A 23,849-nucleotide genomic window follows, 5' to 3' on the forward strand; every position below is an offset into this window, starting at 1 on the left:
TTTGCTTTCAACCTCTATTTAGAATCCTACACTATGTGAACCAATCTAAATATGTACCACAAAACTTCTGAGAATTTTGAGTTATGCTAAAAATAATCATCAACAGTATGAAAGAAAGAATAACTTCCTATTGCTTTAAGAAAAGAATTAATAAGCTATCCTTACTTTTTCTTATTTTCAGAAAAAATCTTGTACACAGAGATAAGCCTAATTTATCATGTTTTTTCACCTGATGTATTCATTTGTAACAGTGCAAAGTTGATACAAAGTATAAGCACAGCAGAATAATGCCACATTATCAGAAACTGCAGATAAGTAGGCTCAGATTGTTTCACCCAGCTCTTCTGAATGTGACATAAACTTAGCTGAGCCAGGTGTTGTTATCATGGAAAATATTCAGCCAGTATCTCTGAGGAAGAAGGTATTCAGCCAGTACAGGTACTCTCTGACTTGAACAGAATTTTCCCACACTTTTCTGCTTTTACTCTAAGAGACTGTTTCTTCAGCTAAGGCAGTAGTTAAGCTCTTGAAGCACAGTTTTTAGGTCAGATTTGGGAAAATCATCAGTAAGGGTGCACATTGAGGATATTTGTGATTCTGCCTTTTATGATGTGGATGCTTTCAAACTACCATCTCCACTAAGACCCAAACTCATTTCATATGTCACTAAGCAGCAATGACTTTCAGTCACTACTGAACAGGACTGAATTTAAGAGGTAACTAAGTGATGAAAGACTCCCCTTTCCACAATGATAAGCCTCCTGAGCTACCTAATACTTCTTAAGTACAGTTCCCCTTTTCTTTATTACATCCTTATATACAGCAAAGCTCCTTCTTAGAACATTAGGTATAATATTGCAAAGCACATCTTAAGCAGCCATTCTCATAGCATTTTTTTAATCAATCAAGTTTAAATAATGACTTAGTAACATATACTCCATGATGGAAAACTTTAGTGTAAAGCAGTTTGTGGTAGTAGTGCTGTGGTGTTCAAAATTTGCTGCCAGCTGCTAAGCAGATTACGTTTGCATCTGATATTGCAGGAGTTAAATTGTCAGAGCAAGACATGTTAGTGCATTGTGCACTTTACTGTACAAAAATGTAATCATATACTTCCAAAGTTTTAAAGGCTTTCTATTAGTTATGAACTTCTAAAAATTGTATCTAATACAAAAATTGTGAAATGACACCTGACCTTGTGAGCAAAATGTTCTAATCATGGAAAAAAATAGCATTGCTTTTGGAACAAGTTAATCTCCATTACCAGGATAAAACACAAAGCTTGTCTTAGATCTGGTAAAGACAGAAGAATCGTAAAATAGTTAGGATTGGAAAGGACCTTAAGATCATCCAGTTCCAACCCCCCTGCCATGGGCAGGGACGCCTCACTCTAAACCATGTCACCCAAGGCTCTGTTCATCCTGGACTTAAACACTGCCAGTAATGGAGCATTTACTTCTTTAGGCAACCTGTTCTAGTGCCTCACCACCCTTACAATAAGGAACTTCTTCCTTATATCTAACCTGAACCTCCCCTGGTTTAAGTTTGAACCTGTTACCCCTTGTCATGTCACTACAGTCCCTGATGCAGAGTCCGTCTCCAGCATCCCAATGACTCTCCAAGCAAGAGGATAGGAAGTTTTGTAATGAAATGTACTACCAACATTTTCCCCTAAAGTTTAATTTCACAAATAAATGGTATGGTTGGAATATTGCTCTTTGCTTAAGGTAGATGAGGAGTGGGATTAAGAATACAATAAAGATTTAAACCAAAATTTACCTGCAAGAATACAGTGATTTCTATGTATACTTGGACCGAGGTTGCAATGAGGAATCTGACTGGGCTAACTGTATCCAAATGTATAGCTAATCTCCAAAATACAGGCTAGGAAAGCTGTTTAAAAGAAGCTGTGCTGGTAGAGTGCCTCTGCATAGCAAACTTTTTCACAAAGATACTGTGTTTCTGTTAAGAGGAATTACATTTGCCCTGTCCCAAAGTCACCAGGAATTTAGTAAGCCCTAGAACAAGGGATCAGGATGACAGACTGTTGTATTTGGCCAAAGTGTCCCTGTTGTGAACCTGAAACCCTCAGCACTGTCTTATGAACATGATTTTGCCATCCTTTTTCTTCAACACCTAGACACTGAAAGCAGTATCTGTCTAGGTATTTATAGAGCTTGTAATCATGGTTTTAATAAAGGATGCAACTAAGCTAATAGGTGAGGGATGTTACTGGTAGAAATTACATCCCTATGAAAGAAGATTAAACATGAACAGAGGAGCAGGTGAACTAAAGATGTTTAAAACTTCCCTCCCACACCCCTTCCTTATACCTTCAGATCATTTTGTAGTGGATTACCCAGTACCTTAGTATAACTGATGCAGTCTATGAATTCATATAAACACATAGAAAGCACAGTGAGCATTGTAAGGCTATGAAGTCAAGTACTCTAAGATAGAAAAAATCAGTCTTCCTATGTTTGTGTTTTATGGTACAGCTTTTAAGTATATGTGTACATGGCATTCCTTTTCCCATTGGAACCCTGTCTTGTCATCACAGAATGCCTTCTTAATTAGCAGCTACTCAACAGTAGGTGTATTCCTCATTGTTAGATATGAATACTCATGTTTTATTTAACACACACTCTTGAATTTCAGTGTTGAAGACAGATTTATTTGACACCACTCATCTTTTCTGTGGCATTTCTTCACTAGACTATTTAACTTATTCACAAATAAGCACTTCCACAAAGTTTCTATGAGGCAGGCAAATCTCATTAATTTCCCAGACGAGAAACTAAGATACAGAGCTGGTGTTCAGATTTACCTACTGAGGTATAGCTTTGCTGCCAGTCACACACTAATCCATCTCTGGACCTATACTAAAGCATTACGACTTTAATTCAGCTGGAATGGAGGTGGAGAAGAGGGGAAAGCAAGACATTTATCTTTCCAGGTGTTGATCCATGTTGGAGTTTGGAAACAGTTAGAATGTGCACCTGGGCTCAGGAATTCCAGTTGTCTTCTGGTCTTCACCAACATGTGAAACATAATGATATGAACAGTTTCTGTGATGATTCAGGAAAATCTTCCAGCCTTTTGCCATTTATTCATGTTGCCTACATCTCTTTTAACTGTAGAAAAACCCTAAAGTTGACCATGTGCATTTCAATTGTTTCAATGATGATACTGAGAATCCTAGGGGTTCTTTTTAAATCATCCCTGCTGTTTCTTGGAGAGAGACATGAAACTTTTTCATGCTTCTTCTGAAATGTATGCTATTTTTTTTGAGACCATACTATTTAAAAGAGGGGAATTAATTCTCAGTGAAAACAGTAATCATACAATAAAGCTTATGGCAATATCGATTATGTTGTAAACTATGGTTCATTGCCAGGCTGGTTCCTGTTAGTGAATCACCATGCAGAAATTTTACTCTGCTGAATCACAAGGCTCAAATTCCATGTGGTAATAAGCTCTTATTGATGAGGTTGGTAGAACTGCCTTTTTATTGACTGTGGCCTGGGTTTTTTCAGTGGTGTGTCTGACTGCTGAAACAACTTCATAATATAATAGGCAGGCTGAAAATATTACCAAAGATCATTATTCTTATAGAAATCAGTACTGTATTTTGCATTACAGAAAACTTTTTATCATTTTCTGTGTAATAATGAAGTATAATAATGAGATAAATAACAAAGTTTTTAAGGTTAGGGAAAGCACTGGAATAAGGATGCTGTGGTTAGTGAAAGGTAGGCTGGTAAAGCTATAACTTTGCGCTTCTCCAGCTTTTTTCCTCACTACTTTCTTGTAAAATATGGCAATTTTGTTTCAGTTTAGGGTGCTGTTTCAGAAAAACTGATACTGAATCTTCATTACGCTTTCCTAGGTGTTATTTTTATGAATGTTGCTGTCTTTTTCTCCTTTTTCCCCCATACTTTATTTATTGTACTCAGGGTATTTGTTACTATTTTGAATGTTTTCTTTTTTGTTTTCTCTTGGTTTACCTCTTTTTAAATCATTTCCTTTCCCACCCCTGGAAGTTTCATTATAACATTTCTTCAGAAAGAGCACATTGTACTAACCCTGAGAACACCCAGCAGATTTTAGGTTACAGTACTAAGGTCAATATCCAAAGGAGCACGTGACCCCTCAGGGCTGAGTTGCTTGACTGAGATGATGCAAGAGAGACTCTAGGATAATAAAAGCCCTATTTTAGACCAGCATGAAGTTAAATTCCACAGCTTCACTCTATCTTGCAGCTTGCTGCTACCACAAGAAGGGGGGCAGACTACCTTTCCCTCCCCTCCCTTCTTCTTCCTAGCCGGCTTCCAGATAAAGCACAAAAGAGGAGAAGTATCTTCCTTTTTCAGCAAGTGCCCTTTTAGCAACCTACTAGATGAACTCATGTCACACTTAGTTTGCCTAAAATTATGTGTGATTAACTTTGCCCTTTGTGTGCTTCAGTTTACATGCTTTTAAAGTGCTACTGCAATTTCTGTGTTATGAGGATAAAGATTTTAGGCTTTTCAGGGTTTTGTATTTCAGTGGATGAGATTCATAGCATAGAAATAGTTTCTGCATGCACTTCTGAATCAGACTGGAATTTAAAAACAAAACAGGCAAACAAGAAATAATACAATGTAAATGTGCTTTAAACTTAAAGAAAAGAATGGTCTGCCCCTGAAAAGTAATATGAATTTTATATTCGTGCAAACTCAAAGATAAGTTAATGCCAGATGTTTGAACTGAATGAGTAGCTCAGGATGTCTCAGCATTTCTACCAAAGTCATGGAAGATAATGTTTTTAGCAGTGTGAAAATTATAGCCATGTGTATAGAATATGGCTATGTGAAAGGCATCAAAGTGCTTCTAGTCTAGAGTACTGCTGGTTATTGTACCGCCAAACAGCAAAGCACACATTAAACAAGTAATACGTGATTTTGTTTTTCTTTATTTATGATCGGAACAGATATAATTTATCTGTTCAGTTCAGTGTATAAAAAACTGGACATGACCTGGCAATGTGCACTTGCAGCCCAGAAAAAAACCCACTGTACCCTGGGCTGCATCAAGAGGAGTATGTCCTATAGGTTGAGGGAGATAATCCTGACCCTCTACTCTGCTCTGGTGAGACCCCACCTGGAGTACTGCATCCAGCTCTGGGGGGCCCAACACAAGAGGGATGTGGACTTTTGGAATGAGTTCCAGGGGAGGACCATGAAGATGATCAGAGGGCTGGAGCACCTCCCGCATGGAGTCAGGCTGAGAGAGCTGGAGTTGTTTAGCCTGGGGAAGAGAAGGCTGCAGGGACACTTTATTTCTGTCTTACAATATATGAACGGGTCTTATAAGGAAGACAGAGTGATACTTGTTACCAAGGCCTGTATTGACAGGACAAGGAGCAACACTTTTAAACAGCAAAAGGGTAGGGTTAGATAGGACATAATGAAAAAAAAATACAGTGTGATACTAGGAAGAAATTATTTTCTGTGAGTGTGGTGAGACTCTGGACCAGGTAGTAGTGGCAGATGTACCTTCCCATGTCGGGGGTTTGAACTAGATGATCTTTGAAGGTGCCTTCCAACCCAGCTTCAGGAAAGAGTGATGTAAGTTCCTTTGTATCAACCACAGCACATCCTACAGGGTGAAGTTTTAACATCTCAGCACAGTGTTATGGGCAGAGTGCAGCTATAATGGCTTTTATTACAGTCTTACTTTAATAAGGCACAAAATTGGAAGTTGTCCTTAAAAGAATCCCTAAAAGATTTATACAGGATATAACCTAAATATTCTTACCTACAGAGCTGAGGTAGTCAAGCCCCATATTCCAAATTTCTCAGTCTATTCACACTTCACCTTACATGTGATTCTGCTATAGTTGGTCAAGTAGTTGTTGCAATAGCCCCCTGCTCATAAAAGTAGTTGGCTGAGTTAAAGACAGATTTGAGGATTTCCTTGGCAATAAGGCACTAGAGAATAATATCACATTTCTCTCTCAGAATACAAACTCATTTTCTGATGTGGCATTTAATTAATCCGTTGGTCTATATTACATTTAGGAATACACAGTAAGATAGTAGAAAATAATTGTTTTGAATAGGAGACACTATGTAATAATATACACAATCAGGAAAGGTATGCAAATGCTCTATCTTACTGTTGTCCTACTTATTTAATCTCAATAATGATACAGTCAGTGTCTGAGTATAGCTAGCCATGCTCTTCTAATGCCTTTGAGAGCAAAAATCCATTTGCTGTTCTATACTTACTTTTCTCTGTATGTGATACTTAAGTACCATGGTTATAGGTTCAGAAAGAACTAACCATGTCCCTGCCTATCTATCTATATATTCCTATAACTAAGAAACTTGCTGTCTAGAGTACTCTAGTAGTTATTTGCCATCTGTGCTTAAGAACGTTTACCTTAGCAATAACTCCTCTCTTCCCCAAATGATATATATTTACAGTTAGATTAATTTGTTCATGTATCTATGTATTTCAGCTGATCTGTGGTGTTGCTATGTGAATGATCCTTCCTCATCTCATATTTGTCCTTCAGATGTATCTTAAACCCCACATCTTACTGTGATCCTTGTATGCAAAGCAGAGCCTTTCCAGAAAACTGTCTTGCCTTCATGCAAGAAAGTCACATAGGTCCATTTTTGTAACTCCATTTTATGAACCAAATGAGACATAGCGTTCATATTGTTGAACCTCTATACAGATAGATTAGTAACAATATTAGTAATTTCACATCACATATTTCTTCATTCATGAGTAAGAAGTAGAGAAAAGAGAAAAAAAAAAAAAACGGCCTGATGATTTCGGGGCCCTCCATGATTTCATACCCCTACCATGTCTTGGGGCATCAAATACATCTTGGCCTAAGGAAGAGACCTCAAGTATTTTCAAACTAATTTAAGGTGAGTGACATGTTTCTTTTTGCAGGTCTTGGACCAGAAAAAGGCAGATTTTTTTAAATTTTATTTTTTATTTTGTTTTGTTTATTTTTATTGTCCTGCTACTGAATAGTACTCTGAAACTTCACAAAAACTCTTCCTCAATAGGCTGGGAGTACTTCTACAGGAGCCCTTAGGTGAATTAAGGAATCAAAGTCCCATTTTATAAGGTAGTGAGCAATCTTTTCAGCTAGTCATCTATGATCAGTACAAGTGACCTGAAAAAATATTAGCCTTCCCTTCTGAAAGGATCCTCTGGAATTTAAATAAGCATAGATACTGTCATATTGAACTCGCATACACACACATTCTGGGAACAGAAAAAAAAATGAAAGAAGGAGAATTGAAAAAACCCAACCAAACAGCAAAACCTGAATCATAAAGGAAGATCTGTGACCTTCAATCTGTTTGGTTTTTTTTTTTTTACTTAATTTAGAATGTCATCTAGACAAGGCAGATTGGAGTTTGTATTCATTAGTGGAAAATTATCAGTCAAGCTTGCTTTCTTATTGGTATTAACAGTGTCTGTACAGAGAGTCATTCACAGATAGCATGGTTTGGAGATAGTGATTGCATAGTAGGCTTCAAGTTTCTTAGGCACAAAAGCCACTGAGTTGTCCCAAAGCAATTAGAGAAGTAGATGAATGAGTAAGTGTGAATGGTAGTGGTCCTGTCCAAGCTAAGAAAGGGACATCTTGTGTTTTGGGGTGAGTTAATGCAGAGCTACTTTAATGTAAGAGTAGTTTTACACAATTCAAACCAGAAAACCAGGAAATTAAAATAATTAAGATATTCCAAGGACCATTAATTTGATCTTGATAAAAGTCCTCCTAACTTTATGGTATATGATTATACCAAATTTTTAAAACCTACTCCCAAATTCAGCAAAGGTTACAAGGTTTGGCTGCTGAAAGACAAGAAATGCTTAGCCTCTAATGTCAATCAATTTTATCACAGTTCAAATTTTATTTAACAAAAATTATAAAAATGAAACAAACACACTGACAAATACTTTATAGTTTTCAGAAAAATGCATAGGATTAAAAGTGGGGTTAAATTACTTGCCCTTTTTAAAATTCTTCATAATTCTTCATACTTTAATCTGGCAAAAAGTTGGCATTATACATCTGGATCTAAGAGCATATGCATATTCAGTTTAAAACTGAGTCTGACATTAATAGAAGTTTAAACCTTTGAAGATATGGAGAAGGGTTTATTTTATCACTCCACAATTATTGAATCAGTCACCATCAGCTTATATTGGAATGGTCAAATAACTGAAGCCTTAACTGACAGTCTAATCCAAAAATGAACAGCATCCTTCAGTTGTCTTTACAATTCGTCTAGGTCCTACCTAGAGAAATCCCTTCCAAAATCTGAAAGAAAATATGGGATACCTCAAAGTGGGGAACTAGACAGTGTGCTTTGCATTATGCATCTTAGTTGTATGTGTGAAATGGCATCTTATTCTCAGATGTGTGCAGAATGAAGATGCAAATTTCCTCAAAAAGTTATCACAGCTGTCATGCAGAATGCAAATGCAATGGACCCTTCTAAAATGCATGACCATCTCTCATATTTTAGAATTTTAAGCAGTCTAAAAATTAAGGTTTGCATTAGAAATACGTAGCCTTATGTTCAACAGATGTAAGGTCTAAAAGTGAACTTCAAGCAATACATTTATTAGCTAATTTAAATACTAATAAGGAGATAGCCACTGAATAGTTATACTTTTGACCTTAAATGATCTATCATAGTGCTGTAATATTGATGTAAATATGAAAAACTTTTCCATCCTGCATTGTCTATATTGCAGCTATACTTACAGGTCTTCACAACTTTCCTAATCACATCTTAACTCTGTGCTTCATTATCCACATGTATTTCTAAATATCTGAGGTATCATTTCAACTTTAACAATTACAAGCTAAATATATGAATATATTTAATATAAATATATGAATAAGTAAAGTAAGAGATGTGGTACTTATCTCTAGGAAAAACTTATGCATAATTACAAGTCAAAATTTGGTTGATTTATTCATAGCTGCTAAGCAGTGCATACCTAATCTGCTGTGCACTATGCTGAAAATTTATCCTGAGGTCTGAAAGACACATTATAAGACTGTATAAGCAGTCACAAGTCAATTCCAAGTTTACAATTAGATGACAATCCAAAGCCAAACAGAAAGCAAATTCACAAGGACAGCTTAGCTAACCCCACACCAAAGTTGCTGTTTTTTTACAAAGATTGCCCTTCTCCAAGGCAAGGTTTTACTTGTCTCACCCTGAGTCTAGGGGAATCCAATAGAAAAAAGTTTGATGTTCTGCAGATCTATCTGGACCTAACAATTTGCATAATTTGCATGGTCACGGTAGGTAGGTAAATCTAGGGCAATTGTCTCACCTTACTTTATTGTGAAAAGAATTCAGATTTCTTGGGGCCAAATTCATTCATCTTAAGATAGATGAGTTGTGTATGAAAATGCTTCTTTTACTTTACTGATCTTAAAAAATCTTTATAGTAACTATATCAGATGGAGATGGGTACACTGTTTGTAGATCCCACCCTCTATGTATCTACAATGTGCAAAAGTGGAGCTTGACTGTGCTAGCACCAGAGTTTCAGTGTAGGCTCCATCAGTCCTGCTATGTTTTGAACTTCTAACAGTGACAGGTCTGAACTATTCGAAGCTGGAGAGAGAGACTGTCAGCACATTAGCAGAGATAGGAAATCCACTTCAGACCAGCTCTGCTGTGGTCCTGTAGACCAAATGCCCATCAGCAGTGTGAGTGCCTTAGGTGTATGCCTGGAGCCCATCCTTGAGTTTAGTTTAATTTTAAAGGAATCCAGGTCGCAAAATCTGAGAGGGCTTTGCTATGCAAACAAAAATATATTAACTGTCCCTGACTGGGTTTACTGTAAATATGCACTCCTGATCTGAATTAAAACACTAGTATAGATGTGCTTTTTTCAGAAGCAGGTATTACTTGTTTGGCAGAATGTCCTGTTGACACCAAAGATCGCGCTAACATGCCATAGGAAGAGCTGAGCATATTTGAGACTCCAGTTTTGTACTTTGGAGAAGACTTCTTTTTATGGGCTGATTCCATAGCATAACTTTAAAAATAATGGTAGCACAATAAGACTGATTCAAGACTTTCCACTGAATCTACACTCCACTTTCCTCCTGCAGGAATTATTGTACATTTTGTAATTAGTTACGCATTTGTTTTCTGTTCTAGTACAAGCAGTTATACTATCTAGTATTCCCCTCACCTTTGATGTTCATATACTAGTACTTCCCCTATGTAGAATCACTCATCTTCCAGATAACATGCTGTAACATCAACCTATTGCTTCACCCCAGAATTTCCACTTTCCAGTAGCTGTGTTCTAGCTCTGAATGTTAAACAAGTTGCATGCAGAGTTTATGTACTATTCACCATATGTGCAGCCACTTCTTGTGTTGCTGTCAATGGTTTTATTATTTTCCATCTTTACCTCAAGTGTTGATCTCAATGACTAGGTCTGAAAGTGATAATTACTTCCTCTCTGCAGAGACAAACTGATTTGCATATTTATCAAGGGGAAATTGGATGGCTCTGAGCATACCACAGAAACGTTTGCATATTTATAACCTGAAATGTAAAAAAACCTGAAATTAAGATAGGGATGTCTTGGTCTTAGTTACTAAGCTTGTTTTTATACAAAGGTTTTAGTCAGTGTATTTTGTAATCAGATCAGTGCATGAAAGAGTGAAGTATCTTTTTTCATCATAAAAAATCAGCATAGAAATTAAAATGATTGTTAGATTCTGCATGTCTGTGTGCAGAAGTTGCAACATTGAGTTTTTATAAGGTGAAAATCTTAACTTTTGATCCTTAAAGAGATGATGAACTGTGGAATTACTTTCATTGAATTACTTTCATTAAATCCTGTAGCAGGGAGAGGGTCCCAAGAGGTTTACTGTTTAGTAGCTATATAGTTGAACAGCTTCAGTATCTTTTCAGGGAGAAATATGGGTTTCCAGATACTTACACACGTAAGGTTAATTTGCAGGAGTTTACACATGTACTGAAAGTACTCCTGAGTTGCCACTCACAGAGGTGACCCTCTTCAACTGATTACGTTAGTTGTGATTCTGATTAATGGTTCTACTCAAAACCAAGCGTTAACATCAGTAGGAAATTCTGAAAACATAAATAAAAATAATTAAAGAAAACTAAACAACAACAACAAAACCCACAACGAACTGCCACTCCTAGGTAGAGATGTGATGGCTGATCTTCCCAGATCACTCTTTGTCCAGTAATTGTCTCAAGATCGTTGGAAGCTTCTGGATGAAACAGAGGGGTTTAAAAGTCTGTTGGAGTGGAGGAAAAAATTGTATTTACAGGAATTCACTTTATCAGCACTGTCTTGTTCTAAGACAGATCTTTAAGCCTCCTTCTGAATCTGATTCTTTCTGCAAATCTGGCAAACTACTTTAAAGCTTTCCTCAATATTTTGTCCTACCCAGAGGTCTTCTGTATTCTGGACTTTTTAATTAATAATTTTAGAAGACTGAATTATTTCAAATTAACACAAATAGCATTTCTGTCCTATTGACTTCAAATAGCAGTAAACTAATTTATGAATTGAATGTATTTGCTCATACACTTACTTGACTAAACCTTTGGGCAGTTTTCCAAATCACTAACACATTTGTAAACACGGTATTGTTTTTAACTTAATCCTAAAGTCTCTGTGAAATCTACAGAAATAATGAAAGTGGAGAGTTAAAGAAGAAGTTAAATTGTTATAAGAAAACAGTAGAGGATGTATTTTGCCTGCTTTGTAGTATTCGCTTCCAAAATTGATGTAATATTGCATGTGAAAGGTATCTGTTCACAGGGGTTCATAATACATTTGTTGCATTTTTAATTCTGTGTTGGTTACCATTTAGAATTGCCAATAAGTGAATGTGTTGCTTGTGTTAACAGTGGCCACATCATTCAAATGCACTTTCATGGGGCTTATCTCTTAGTAGCACACACTATATTGTTTATTTATAGTTTTCATTCTAGAAGGTGTCAGTGTTCAAGATGAAAATAAAAATGGAAGTTTTGCTTCATTTCTGTGAGTGCATTTGCGATTGCCTTTCTCTGACAATAGTGTCATTTGAATTACAACTATTAGTCCATCTGTACTGTAAAATGTTGTTGCTAAAATAAACTGTCATTTTAGCATTTGTTAATTGATGCTAATGTAACCAATCTTTTTTGTGTTTAAAAATCCAAATGAAGAAAATGGAAGTTTTACCACTGAATTAGACAAGCTTCAGATGAGACTTTCTGTGCATTTTATTGGTTTTGTTTTTTGGTTGGTTGTTTTTTTTAGTGGTTTGGTGGGGGTTTTTATTTGTTTGTTTGTTTTCCTTTTTTTTTTTTTAAATGGTAACAGTCGAGGGCCAGAATTTATCTTTTTTTCAGGCCAAGGCAAGCTAATCAACCTTGCTTCCAGGGGAAAAAGAAAAAAATCATAATGATGACTTCTTTATTTAATTATTTGTGATAGTGAGACATTTTTCATTGCTTTTCATTTTTCCTGAAATTATTAGGAAATCAAAATATCCATTATCGAATGACAGCAGATGTCTCTGATCACCAGAGATTATTTAATGTGATGTACTGAGTGGAATTCTCATTTTATTTTCATTTTGCTTTATATACAGGGTGAATTGTAAAATCCCATTTCATCAAGAAAAACTGCATGTAAATAAAAATACATTTGTGCCAGCCATTACTTATATATTTGTTTGTGCAATCCCATATATTGTTATAATCATAGAATCATAAAATCATAGATTGTTAGTTGTTGAAAGGGAATTCAGGAGGTCATGTGGTTGAATATCCACACATAATGCCCTAATTTATCTACATACTCTACTTTTCTACAATCACTGCAGCTTTTCCAAAGGATATTGTAATTACTTAGCAAGTACATTCTCCAGACAACCTCAGAGGCCAATTGGAAATTGCCTTTTTGTTTTCTGGCACTAAGTCCACCTACTGCAGCAAGCTAGTGGCTTGTCAGAGGGATCTGCATCATTTTCCCTCAACGCACCAACTTTAAAATGTCAGCCTTTGTAACAGATTTTTCTCAGCTCTGTTGGGAAATTTCAACTCCCACAAGGTTTCAAAATTTAAATAAACAAACTCTCCTGCTCTTACATTTCTTCTTTGCTCTTAGTTTACGAACAAGACCAACAGGTATCTCTTAACTGCTGATGTTCCTTTATTCGTCACCCAGTCAATTGAGCTGATGAGAAATTAAGAGTCAGCCTTTTTAAAAAGGCAGTTTTAGAATGCTATAACATTAAAAGACATGTAGAAACAGCAGTAATAAGGTAAGGTAACTACTCCTTATCCAGAAAAAAAAAGAGTATAGCAACAGAAATGTGATCTAAAAATCTTTTAAGAAGATTCCGTATTTCAAATGTCTTGTCTCAGCCTCCTTGACACAATAATTGGGCATCAACTGATGAATTAATTTTTAGTCGACAGGTGAGCAAATCAAAATTAACACTGAAATTGGACCGGTCTTGGATGTTTAAGCAAAAAGAATAAAGATAAAATGGTTGTGAAGACAGAATTATCTTTATATGCTCTAAGATCCCTAAAGGACAAAGTTAAAGCTCATTTGCAGGCTGATGTGAAGAAGTATATTCTTAAACCTTGGTCATTTTCCAGGGCCAATAATTTTAAATTCCATATGAAATTCACTGGAGCAAGTTACAAAGAGCGGTTTCATTCTCCTTCATACAGAAACCCTCTTTAAAGAACTCAGTCTAAATAGGTTTGAATGTAATTTATGTGTCCTGCAAGGCTCTCCGCGGTGCCAGTATGAGGAATCCTTTGTGAAAAAGAAGCATAAGCCCATATAGCTTAGAGTTATAGAACATATACATGTGGATTCCTCTTTTAAAATGTGCATGTGTATATATTAATTTGCACATTTTGAGTTTAGTTGATGTTTATTCTTATATAATGAGAAATTAGGGACTAATTAGTAGGTTTGATAACAAAACATGGGGCCTTTCAGAGGTACTCCATACATTAACTTCCTTTTTTCTTAGAATGTCTTATTCTAACATTCACACAGATTTTTTTGCCATGCTGCCTCTATAGGTTGCTAAGCAGCAAAGCTTTACCCCCAAACTATTAGCTCTGTTCTGCATGCTGAGACTCTCAGATATCCTCAGTGGTTTGAATCTTCTTGCTGAGGGGTTTCCTTGACTGAGAACAACTGCTTCCAAAGGTCATTGGCTCCCTGTGGATTAGCCTTTTTCTCTGATGCGCACAAATCCTCTTATTTTATGCTTCAAGTAACCCTGCAGCAATTGAACCATGGTCCTGATTGCAACAAGGTTTGTGCAATTGTCCCCTACTGTATGCTGCATGAGGCCAATTGCTATGGATAATAATATTTATACGGAAAGTGATCTTAAAAAGGCATAAGGACAAAAATATTTGTATGTGCCAAGGCTAATGAAAAAGCCAGTCAAAGACATGAAAGCTGTTCTCTCTTTTTTATTTATTTATTTATATATATATTTTTTTTCTAGGGCAGATTCTGGATGTTCTGGACAAATATAATCTGAGTGATAAAACTCTCGTATACTTTACATCTGACCAAGGGGCTCATGTGGAAGAAATCTCCAGTTCTGGAGAAGTCCATGGAGGATACAATGGCATATATAAAGGTGAACCTTCTCTGGTGATTCTTAAAATCTCTGTCAGAAACCATAATCTCCTTGTTTTCACTCCAAAACTTTAACCTACTCTATGGCCAAGGTCAAAACTTGATTCCCTAATAGTAAACTTCTCATGACTGTCATTCCAAATTTCAAATGTAGGTAGAAAATATAAGGGATTTACTTGTCAAATACAGCAGCTCAATCAGAGCACATACTCAGCCAGAGCTTTGTGGAGTTTTAACACTAGCAAATATACTACTGAGCTGGGCAGAAGTATAGCTTTGGAAGGATGTCAGTTCATAGTACCTACTATAATGGCTGGATAGCAGAATAGAATGGAAAAAAGGTGGTTTGTGAGCCACCAGGGATCATAATTAGGAGTTAAATACTGTGGAGTGAGTGGGATCACAGAAACAGAAGATACAGAGAAGATGGGAGAACAGGGTCCATTATATTAATTACAAAAAAAGTAGAAAAGGAAAGTTAGGTTAAAAGAAAGAAAAAATTTGGAATTGGATTGAGTTTGGGATGGGCAAGTTTAACAACAGCCAGAAGAGGACAAGATTTCAAGCAGAAAATACTGAGAGAGTTTTGAAAATAGTGTATAACACACAGAATTGAGGACTTATTTAGAAATAGAGAGACTTTAGTTAAAAGGACAGAGTATAGTTGTATTCTTTATTGAAGATCTTGAGATTAGTACACCAAAATCTGTTTATTCTGTGGAGACTTAAAATGCATTTAAAGTCTACTATATTGTAGTGTACTTTCTGCTGGTGATACCACACAGCAGTAAAGGAATTGCTTTTGTTGCAATATGGTGATGAAAAATTCCAGCTTACCAAATAGCTCTCCTCAGTTTTTCTATTCCTATATTCCTGATATGGTGATTCCCTTCAGTCAGCAGGAATGTACTACATCATTGAATATGTTTGAGAGCATGGTTCCAACATGGCAATGAAAATAATTATTGTCAACAATATTTTTCTTTTTATTTTTTATTTTTTTTTTAAAGCAGACAAGAAGAGAGAATGAGAGAATGAAGGATGTGGTGATGGAAAAATTCTGCTTGGTAGCATGGCTATAACATTCAGTCACAGACTGGTCATAATCAGATTGTGATTATTCAGTCACAGACTGCTCATAGATCATGTTATCAAATAGGAAATAAATAATTCCTTCTGACAAACTACAGAAAACAGTTTTCCAATGTCCAAGTAGCAGACACATAGCATTGAGAAAATGCATGTCAACATGTTAATAATCTCATTGAATCAGGGTAGCAATGCTTGTTTTTATTATTTTTAAGTAAATGTGATGAATATTCTTGTTGTTTTACCAGAGATTAAATTATTTTCATTCTTTCACTAAGAAGTGGCTATGTTCAGCTAGTTTTTCTTCTCTTCCTTTTGCTGAACTTCATGAGGTTCCTTTTGGCTCATTTCTCCAGCCTGTCAAGGTCACTCTGGATAGCAGCACAACCACCAAAGGTTCAGCCATTCCTCTCAGTTATGTAACATCTGAAAAACTGTAAAAAGAAAAATAGACATATACAGTAAACAATAACAATACAGTTTGATTTTCAAGTGAGAAGACTACAGTTTTTAGTCAGTAGGTATCTGCCTGAGAAATGACCCTCATGCTTTAAAAGAGCTGTGTGTGAAGGAAATGCTACACAAGCAAAATGAGCAACACGAGTCATCAGGTTCCAAACTATCAGATGGGTCCCCTTCAGCTAACACCAGAGTGAAATGTATCTTGACTGTTAGCACATAGGCTTTACATAGTGATTTAAGTAATTAAGAAACCATATGGTTACATATCTGTAGCTGTAGGCACAGCCTGAGGGGTTTTAGAAGCTCTAAAAAATACTTGCCTTCTAGAATGCCAGACATAAGATACAGGATAAATGATGAGGCAGAAGAAAAAAAGACAAATACACTGGGGAATATGTCTTCCTTAGGAGCTTGATGATGGAATGGAGCATTTTCTATCAAGCATTGCAAAATTTTGTATTCATACTTGCAGAATGGAGAGCAATTTGAAATAAATCTGAATTAATAAAAAATCTGACTAATACAGTTATTTGGAGAGTGATTTTTAATACTAATTGTGTGGTTTATGGTTACCACCTATGTTATGCTGGCAAATGTTGTACTATACTAGGGGGTAGAAAATAATCAACATATAAGAAATAAAGAAAAAATATTGCATGAGAGACATTCTTAATAAAATAGAGATAAATTAAAAGACCAATGCAGTAATTTGAATATACTTCTAACTTTTAAAAATACAATTAATTCTACTTTATCTTTCACTATTTCCATCTCCATAGCAGTCCTCAATTTATCAAGTATATTATGGATCATCTTTCATGGAATCATAGAATCATAGAATAGTTAGGGTTGGAAAGCACCTTAAGATCATCTAGTTCCAACCCCCCTGCCATGGGCAGGGACACCTCACACTAAATCTTCAAAAGGCATGAAGTAGAAGTGATCAATCAATTGCATAATTAGCAAAACTTTATTCATATTAAAAGTCATGTACTATAAGCAGTGTCAGAGGTCTGTAGGTCTGTACATTTCTGCAAGATTTAATGGACATCAAACCCATGGTCCCTAGGTCTACAGCACTGATATAGCAATATAAAAAAAAAAAAAGCTGAAGGTTTATCTTTATGCTGCTTGTGCTTCATGTGTGCAAGCGCTAGGAGTTTGCATCATCTGATAAGCAGTTTACAAAGCTATGAGATATGCGCGTCCTTTTTTCTTCTACCAGAGATTGTCTCTGCTAGACAGCCTCCACTACTTATCTTTTTGCACATGAGCACTGCATGAATATGAATTAAGATACTTAACCCTCTTGTCTGAGCTGGAGCAGTATGCTCAGCAATAATTGATTCTGCCCTAAAATCAAAAGCTCTCAACAGATCTCCACAATTCAAACGCACTAATTTGTCTTGATATCCAGCCAAATGAGCACCAATAATAAATTTTAAGAGGAGTTTGGAGAGTTAGGCTAATGCAGCAAGACTGAATGCAGAATGGGGAAATTGCTTTTGAAGGTTTTATTACTTTGGGTTCTGACTGCAACAGTCACCATAAATTTGTATAGACCTTGAAATTAGAAACCAGAGCTAACATAGTGTTTAACTACTTGCTGTCATTTACATTTACAGTCTCTCTCTTCAATATCCTTTCCAGAAGACATTATATAGTAATATTGCAGTGATGGATCAAAATCATGGCCTATGTTTTCAATTGCATTTTTCTGACAATTATCAGGATACTTCCTTGGAGGAAGGTGCAGGAGCTGTGTAGTAAATAAAGAAGGACCCTAAGAAGATATTTTCCTAAAGCCAGACAGTATAACCTTGGTTTAAGGTGTGAAACCTGTCAATTTAGATTCTACAAAGAACTTTAGCATTAGTTATATAAATGCTAGGAGGATGAAATACCACTTTTGACTCTTTCTAAATTCTTAGCATAGCCTAAATTATTTGTCAGTGAAAGCACAATGCTTTTATTTACTGTTTTGAAATGGAACTGTTGCAAATTTAATTGAACATCTTGAAGTCCTTTCCAATCCTAACTACTCTATGATCCTATGATTAAGTTTAATACTGTTTCCTCATTGATATAGGATAAAGGAAAGAAAACTTATTGTAACTTCCCCAGCTTACCTTTCTTTTATATACTTTTATTATGCCTCTTTCTCTTTAATACCTTGTTCAGAAAAGACTTGTCTCTCCAGTCTCTGTCTTTAGTCTTAACTGATGGTCTGATGGTTTTTTGTCCCTAATTTCTCATTATTTTCTTCTTTTAACTCTTTCTAATTGCGCAATATGTTCTTTAAAAATTGTTTTGCAAGTATTGCCTTTCACATTTTGCCACTACGTGTTTGTATACTTACTCGTTAATATTATCCATTAGGTCTTATAGATTGTCTATTGTCTTTGTATCTTACTGATTACAGATGTGCATTAAGCATTAGTCTTTGCACCGGTCCTTTTCCTTAAGTGTGCAGTGAATGTTATGGTATGAATAACTAAGGCTGTAGACCTTAGTTAGAATACATAGAATGAGTAATTTTTATTCTGATGGTCATTTTTGCTGCAAATACTTTTATAGATTTTGAACCTGCATCTTGTTTCCTGTTCCATCCAGCTTGGCGTGAAGTGCATTATCTTTTCTTCTGAATTTGATCAACGTGTCATACATGGAATTTTCTATTCCACAGCTCACTTCCCTTCCGAAATTGAAGTAAATATATTAAAATAGCAAGGGATGTAACACAGAGTAGCATCAAGGTACCTTAATATTAACTTTTTTGCATAGTGTCACAGGCTGTTTCTCTTATCTGTTTCCTGCCTGTTAGTCAGATTTTGATTCATGACAACCTTTTGTCTCCTAACCCATGATTTATGTTCCTGAAGCTGTTTCTGAAGGTCCTTCTCAAGATCTTTCAAAGGCTAAAATCTGGATAAAGCCTCTAAAACAAAAAAAAAAGTGTCTATTTCAGTAAGAATTTTTTTCCCAATAACTCAAGACTTTCTTACCTGAACTCCTTAAGAACTCCTGGGTACATACATGATAACACACTTTTCCTGGTTACTCAGTATTTTGATCCGTGATCAGAGAGGGAAACCTAGTATTTCCTGTGAACTTAGTGGTCCTTTGAGTCATTTGGGCCAGTTATTTTCTTTGGAAACTTCAAGTTTGTGATTCTTTTTCTTTGTAAATCTTAGTTTCTGTGTATTTTCCTGTCTATCTCTTTAACTTTCATATTGGGTAACTGAATGATATTTAATATATTGTCACGTAAGTCATAATAATGTATAATTTGTCGTAATAATGTATAATTTGTAACCTCTAAGTTGTTTATAACATAAAAGTTGTTATGACTTATAAATTAGAGTAGTTTTCACCCTGTTCAAATTAACATTTTTAGATCAAAATATGGCAACTATTGTGTTTAACTGAAGTCTCTTAAAACTTTCTAAGGTATTTTTCCAAGATTTTTTTGTTTGTTTGAAGGTTTTGTTGTTTTGGTTTTTTTTTTCTGTGATATCTCTGTGTTGAAAGGTATGGAACTTTGGGGTATTGTTTTTGAATGTGATATGCAGCATATCTGCACTGACTTCTTACATGTTTTTCACTTGCTTTCTCATTATTATGACATCTACAATTTAAGTATGTCCATTTGAGCTAGTCATCTTAGCTTTCCTTTAGGAACTAGCTACCTAAGATTATTTTTCCAAAATACTTTAGATCCTTATTTTAGGATAAGATGAATAGAACATTTGGTCAATTAAATAAGCACACTGTTTAAGATGGTCTTAAGGATGCCATTATATTCTTCTTTGGTGCCCTGAGATATTGAATCTAATTATATTGTGGTAAGTTTTATTTAGGTGCTTAATTACTTATTTCTTGAATAAGTTTTATAAAATTGTACTGTAAAATGCATCTCTTCCATTCTGTACTTCATGGCAGTAAACAGTAAAGGCATTAAAATCTTTTTTCCCTACCTTTTAGTGTTATAATATTTCACTGGTACATATTCAAACAGTGGAAACCCTCGCTCATTGTCAGTTGTTGACATCTATTCCACTCTGTTACGAGTGGGATTTTCTATGGAGTCTCCTTGTATCTCTTAATACTCTTTCTGTCAGCTTCTTTTTGATGTGTATCAAAACATAATTTGCCTATACCTTGGACCTGCATATTAGAAAACTTGTCTTTCTTTGTACTTGTGAAGCATTTAACACAATGAATACAGGGACTTGATTACTGTCATGCTGCTAGAGTAGATCATGAGTGTACTAATGGAGTCAAACACTGATAATGGTAAACCGTTTGTACAACATTCATTCTAAGTGCTTTGTGCCTTAAAAATAGGTATATTCATAGATACTTTGTTAATATCCATGAAAAATAATACTGGATGTGCCTAAAGGACTTAGACCCTGATTTTTACATCTACTACAGGTCTGTGAGTGCTAAATAAGGACTGGAAGAATCAACTATTCAATATTTTATTGAAGCTTATTATTTTTATATAATTTCCTATACTGCAGAAATAAGTTCATTCATCAGTGTTTCTTGAAGCCAATAGTAAACCCTTTCCTATCTGTAAGTCAGAATAATCAAGCTGACCATTACTCTGGCCTCAGGAACTCTGCTACTGCATATTTAGTGATATTAGCTGGAGTTTCCTCTTAGATTGTAATGAGAGCTGGAACTGAGTTTTGTTTCAAATGTACTGTATGTTTATATTTTCTCTGAAGCAATCCAGATTTTTATGCAATCAACCCATCTTGTAATTTTAACTGAAACAGAAAATACCTTTAGAAACCCTCTGATTTGATGGAAAGATAGGTCAGATTCATCCAAATGAGCTATATCTGTTACATTCACCTGTACAAGAGCAGCTCAAGTTAAAAATTAACAAAGGTATATAAACCAGATTAAAAATCAGTAGAATAGTGAACTTGCCACTGAAAATAAATTGCTGTTTGATCATTTACTAAGGTAACGAATAGTAGCATTAAGTCCACTACACGTGGGTAGAATGATTAATTTCCTTGCATTTTTCTATCATTCAAGAGAATTAATAGGGTTTGGAAGCTTTGTTTTTAGAAGAATGTAAGAAGGACAGAAAGGGCAGTATGGTTATAACCCAAATGATCTAAGAGAGTTATTTTAAATAGTTTTCATCATTCATCATTCAAAATATTAATAGTGATATACCACAGAGTTTCCTTTTATATTTCGTCTTTTGTAAAAGCTCTATTCCCAGAGTTCAGTAATCACAGTCAATTTAAACCAGAGGGAGAAAAAAAGAGATATTCTCCTAGCTAAGATTTAAAATGAGGTTAAAATGGAAATTTGGCATCGTGTTGTGGATGACTGTGGAGAGTTATGTCTGTACTTAGTCTGCTCCTGCAGATTTTTCAGGAAAGGTAAATGTAGGCTATTGTTCAATATAGCACTGAAGGGTGCAACTACTCAGAAAGCATAGATAGCTAAGCATGAAAATACAGCCCAGGGTCTTTTATGCTGTTTTAAAAATATTTTTAGAAGAATTTAAGAGAAGTAAAATAATATATAGCTAGGCTGCCTAGCGTTTGCTGGGCATAAAGACTACTAGGTTGCTGCCTTTTCTCTGTTTCAGTGTTGCCAAGTACAAACAAAATACAAAACTAATGAGTCAGATCCTTAAATATCAAAATATGTTATTTTAAAATAATGACCTGCTGTGATTTTTTAATTTTCCTTCTAATAGTTTAGCTATTTGGATGTTTGATTCATGTTTCCAGCATTAGTAGTGAAACCTTGGTTGTTTTTTTTTAAAGAAAAAAGAACATAGCTAGCTTGAGCAATGTTTAACAGCTAGAGTTGTAATGACAATGTATATCAAGGGATTTGTAATCATATCATTAAGCAACTCTAGTGATGTCAGTAAAACTAGTTCTAATGAAGATGAACACCATGTAGGCATAGATAATAAAAGACAGTCTTCTGCAATGGAACTATAATTCCTGCCCTGGTTCCTTGCTATTCCTAACCTCCAGAGATATAAAAAAATTATGCTCCAATTAGTCTTTTGATAGGAAAACAGCAGTTACTTCTTCATAGACATAAGTGAGGAGATAGCCATGCTGTGGAGTCCGTTTTGCTTTTTGTATCTCACAGTAGGGAGGCGAGTTTGCTGAGTGCACCCTTTGTGCTTGGGTAATGTGCAAGTTTTTTGTCCTGTTCTGTAATGACTCAAAAAAATTGTGCTGTGAACATAGGAGCTGTGAAAGTGATCCAATATCTAGGTTTTAAGAATTTCAATGTGTGGGAATGGAATTCCACTTATCTTGAAATTGCTCTGTCTTCAGATTATACAGAATGCAACAATAAAACAAGAATTTATTTAAACAATCCAGTCTATCTAGCACTGTTACTAGGTTCAGACAGGTATAGAGAAATAAAGGAAACCTTGCACTAAAAGCTACCTATGGTATTGGCTGAGTTTTCTGTCTGTCCATACTGTCCATCCAACAAGCTGCTGTGGTATGTACACAGAGCTAGGATCCATCTCATGAACTAAATCATCTCCCCAGCATAGCTATTCACTGAAAATATCTTAATTTGAGGATACCTGTAATTTTATGTCCTTTTACTTTTCTTGTATTTTTATTCAGTAGGTTTTTCTGTGAACCATAGTTCTGTCAGGATATTAATCTTAACACTTTCCTGCTAAGTAACACATCATCCTCACCAGACTTTTAAAAACCTAATGACTGTCATACATGGGCAGAGCCATCTTTTCTACAGTCCATTGAGACCTACCCTGGTCTCAGCTGTATTAACAACCAATCTTTGTACTGTTGGGCGAACACTTCTTTCTCCTAGGTGATAGGTGTTTTAAACCTCACCAAACATATTAATAAACATAAATCTATATTTTCTTTAGACTTTTCTTTTTTAAAATTGGATTTTCTACAACAGTGTAAACATAAATAATGCAAGTATCTCTTTCCTGAGCTTTAGGATAAGAAATCACATGCTTTATCGTGAGAATGAAACTGCATGTGACACAGTGACAAGAGTAAATTTTTCAGTCTGCTCTAAAAGACAAGTAGTTGTATGAGCTCTGAACTTGGCACTGTTTTCGAAAAACAGCTAAAGCACATATTGTTGCTTGATGTAATGTTGGATATTAGAAAGTCTGAGCTTTCTGATTTTGGACTAGACAATTACGTGTCCCTGACTATTCAATATTATGAATTCTGATAAAGCCCATGAAAAAACTAACCAAAAAATGTGTATTACAAATAATCATGAACTAAAGACTTTTCAGCCACAAGACTGTGTGTGTATATATATGTGTGTGTGTGTGTATATTTATATATAGGATACAGATCTATGCAAAAGAGAATTTTCTCTCTTGAAATTGCTACTTACCTCTATGAAAAATGAAAAACCGGTAGAAAACCTAATTGAGCAGTGAAAAAGCTGCAGAAAAACAGCTGTTTTCTGAATCCCCCCGTGCTAAAAGAGAAAAGATCATTGAGGAGTCAGTAAGGTAGGCAGCATGTATGGCAAGGTCTGGGCTTGACACCAAATACATTAACATCTATGTGGTGTTT

The 23,849-nt window shown here is 35.4% G+C and overlaps 1 protein-coding gene across 5 annotated transcripts in view; it reads left to right on the top strand.

Annotated features, from left to right (window-relative positions):
- The window catches only part of STS (steroid sulfatase), a 102,219-nt gene that overhangs the window by 46,818 nt on the left and 31,552 nt on the right, over positions 1 to 23,849 (top strand). For all 5 annotated transcript variants that reach the window (XM_031050991.2, XM_031050992.2, XM_031050993.2 and 2 more), the window contains one exon: positions 14,573 to 14,710. In XM_031050991.2, coding sequence (XP_030906851.1) covers positions 14,573 to 14,710 — 138 coding nt within the window. The remainder of the gene's footprint in view (positions 1 to 14,572; positions 14,711 to 23,849) is intronic.

This window comes from Melopsittacus undulatus, chromosome 2 (genome assembly GCF_012275295.1).
Source record: "Melopsittacus undulatus isolate bMelUnd1 chromosome 2, bMelUnd1.mat.Z, whole genome shotgun sequence".
In the NCBI taxonomy this organism is placed as follows: Eukaryota; Metazoa; Chordata; class Aves; order Psittaciformes; family Psittaculidae; genus Melopsittacus; species Melopsittacus undulatus.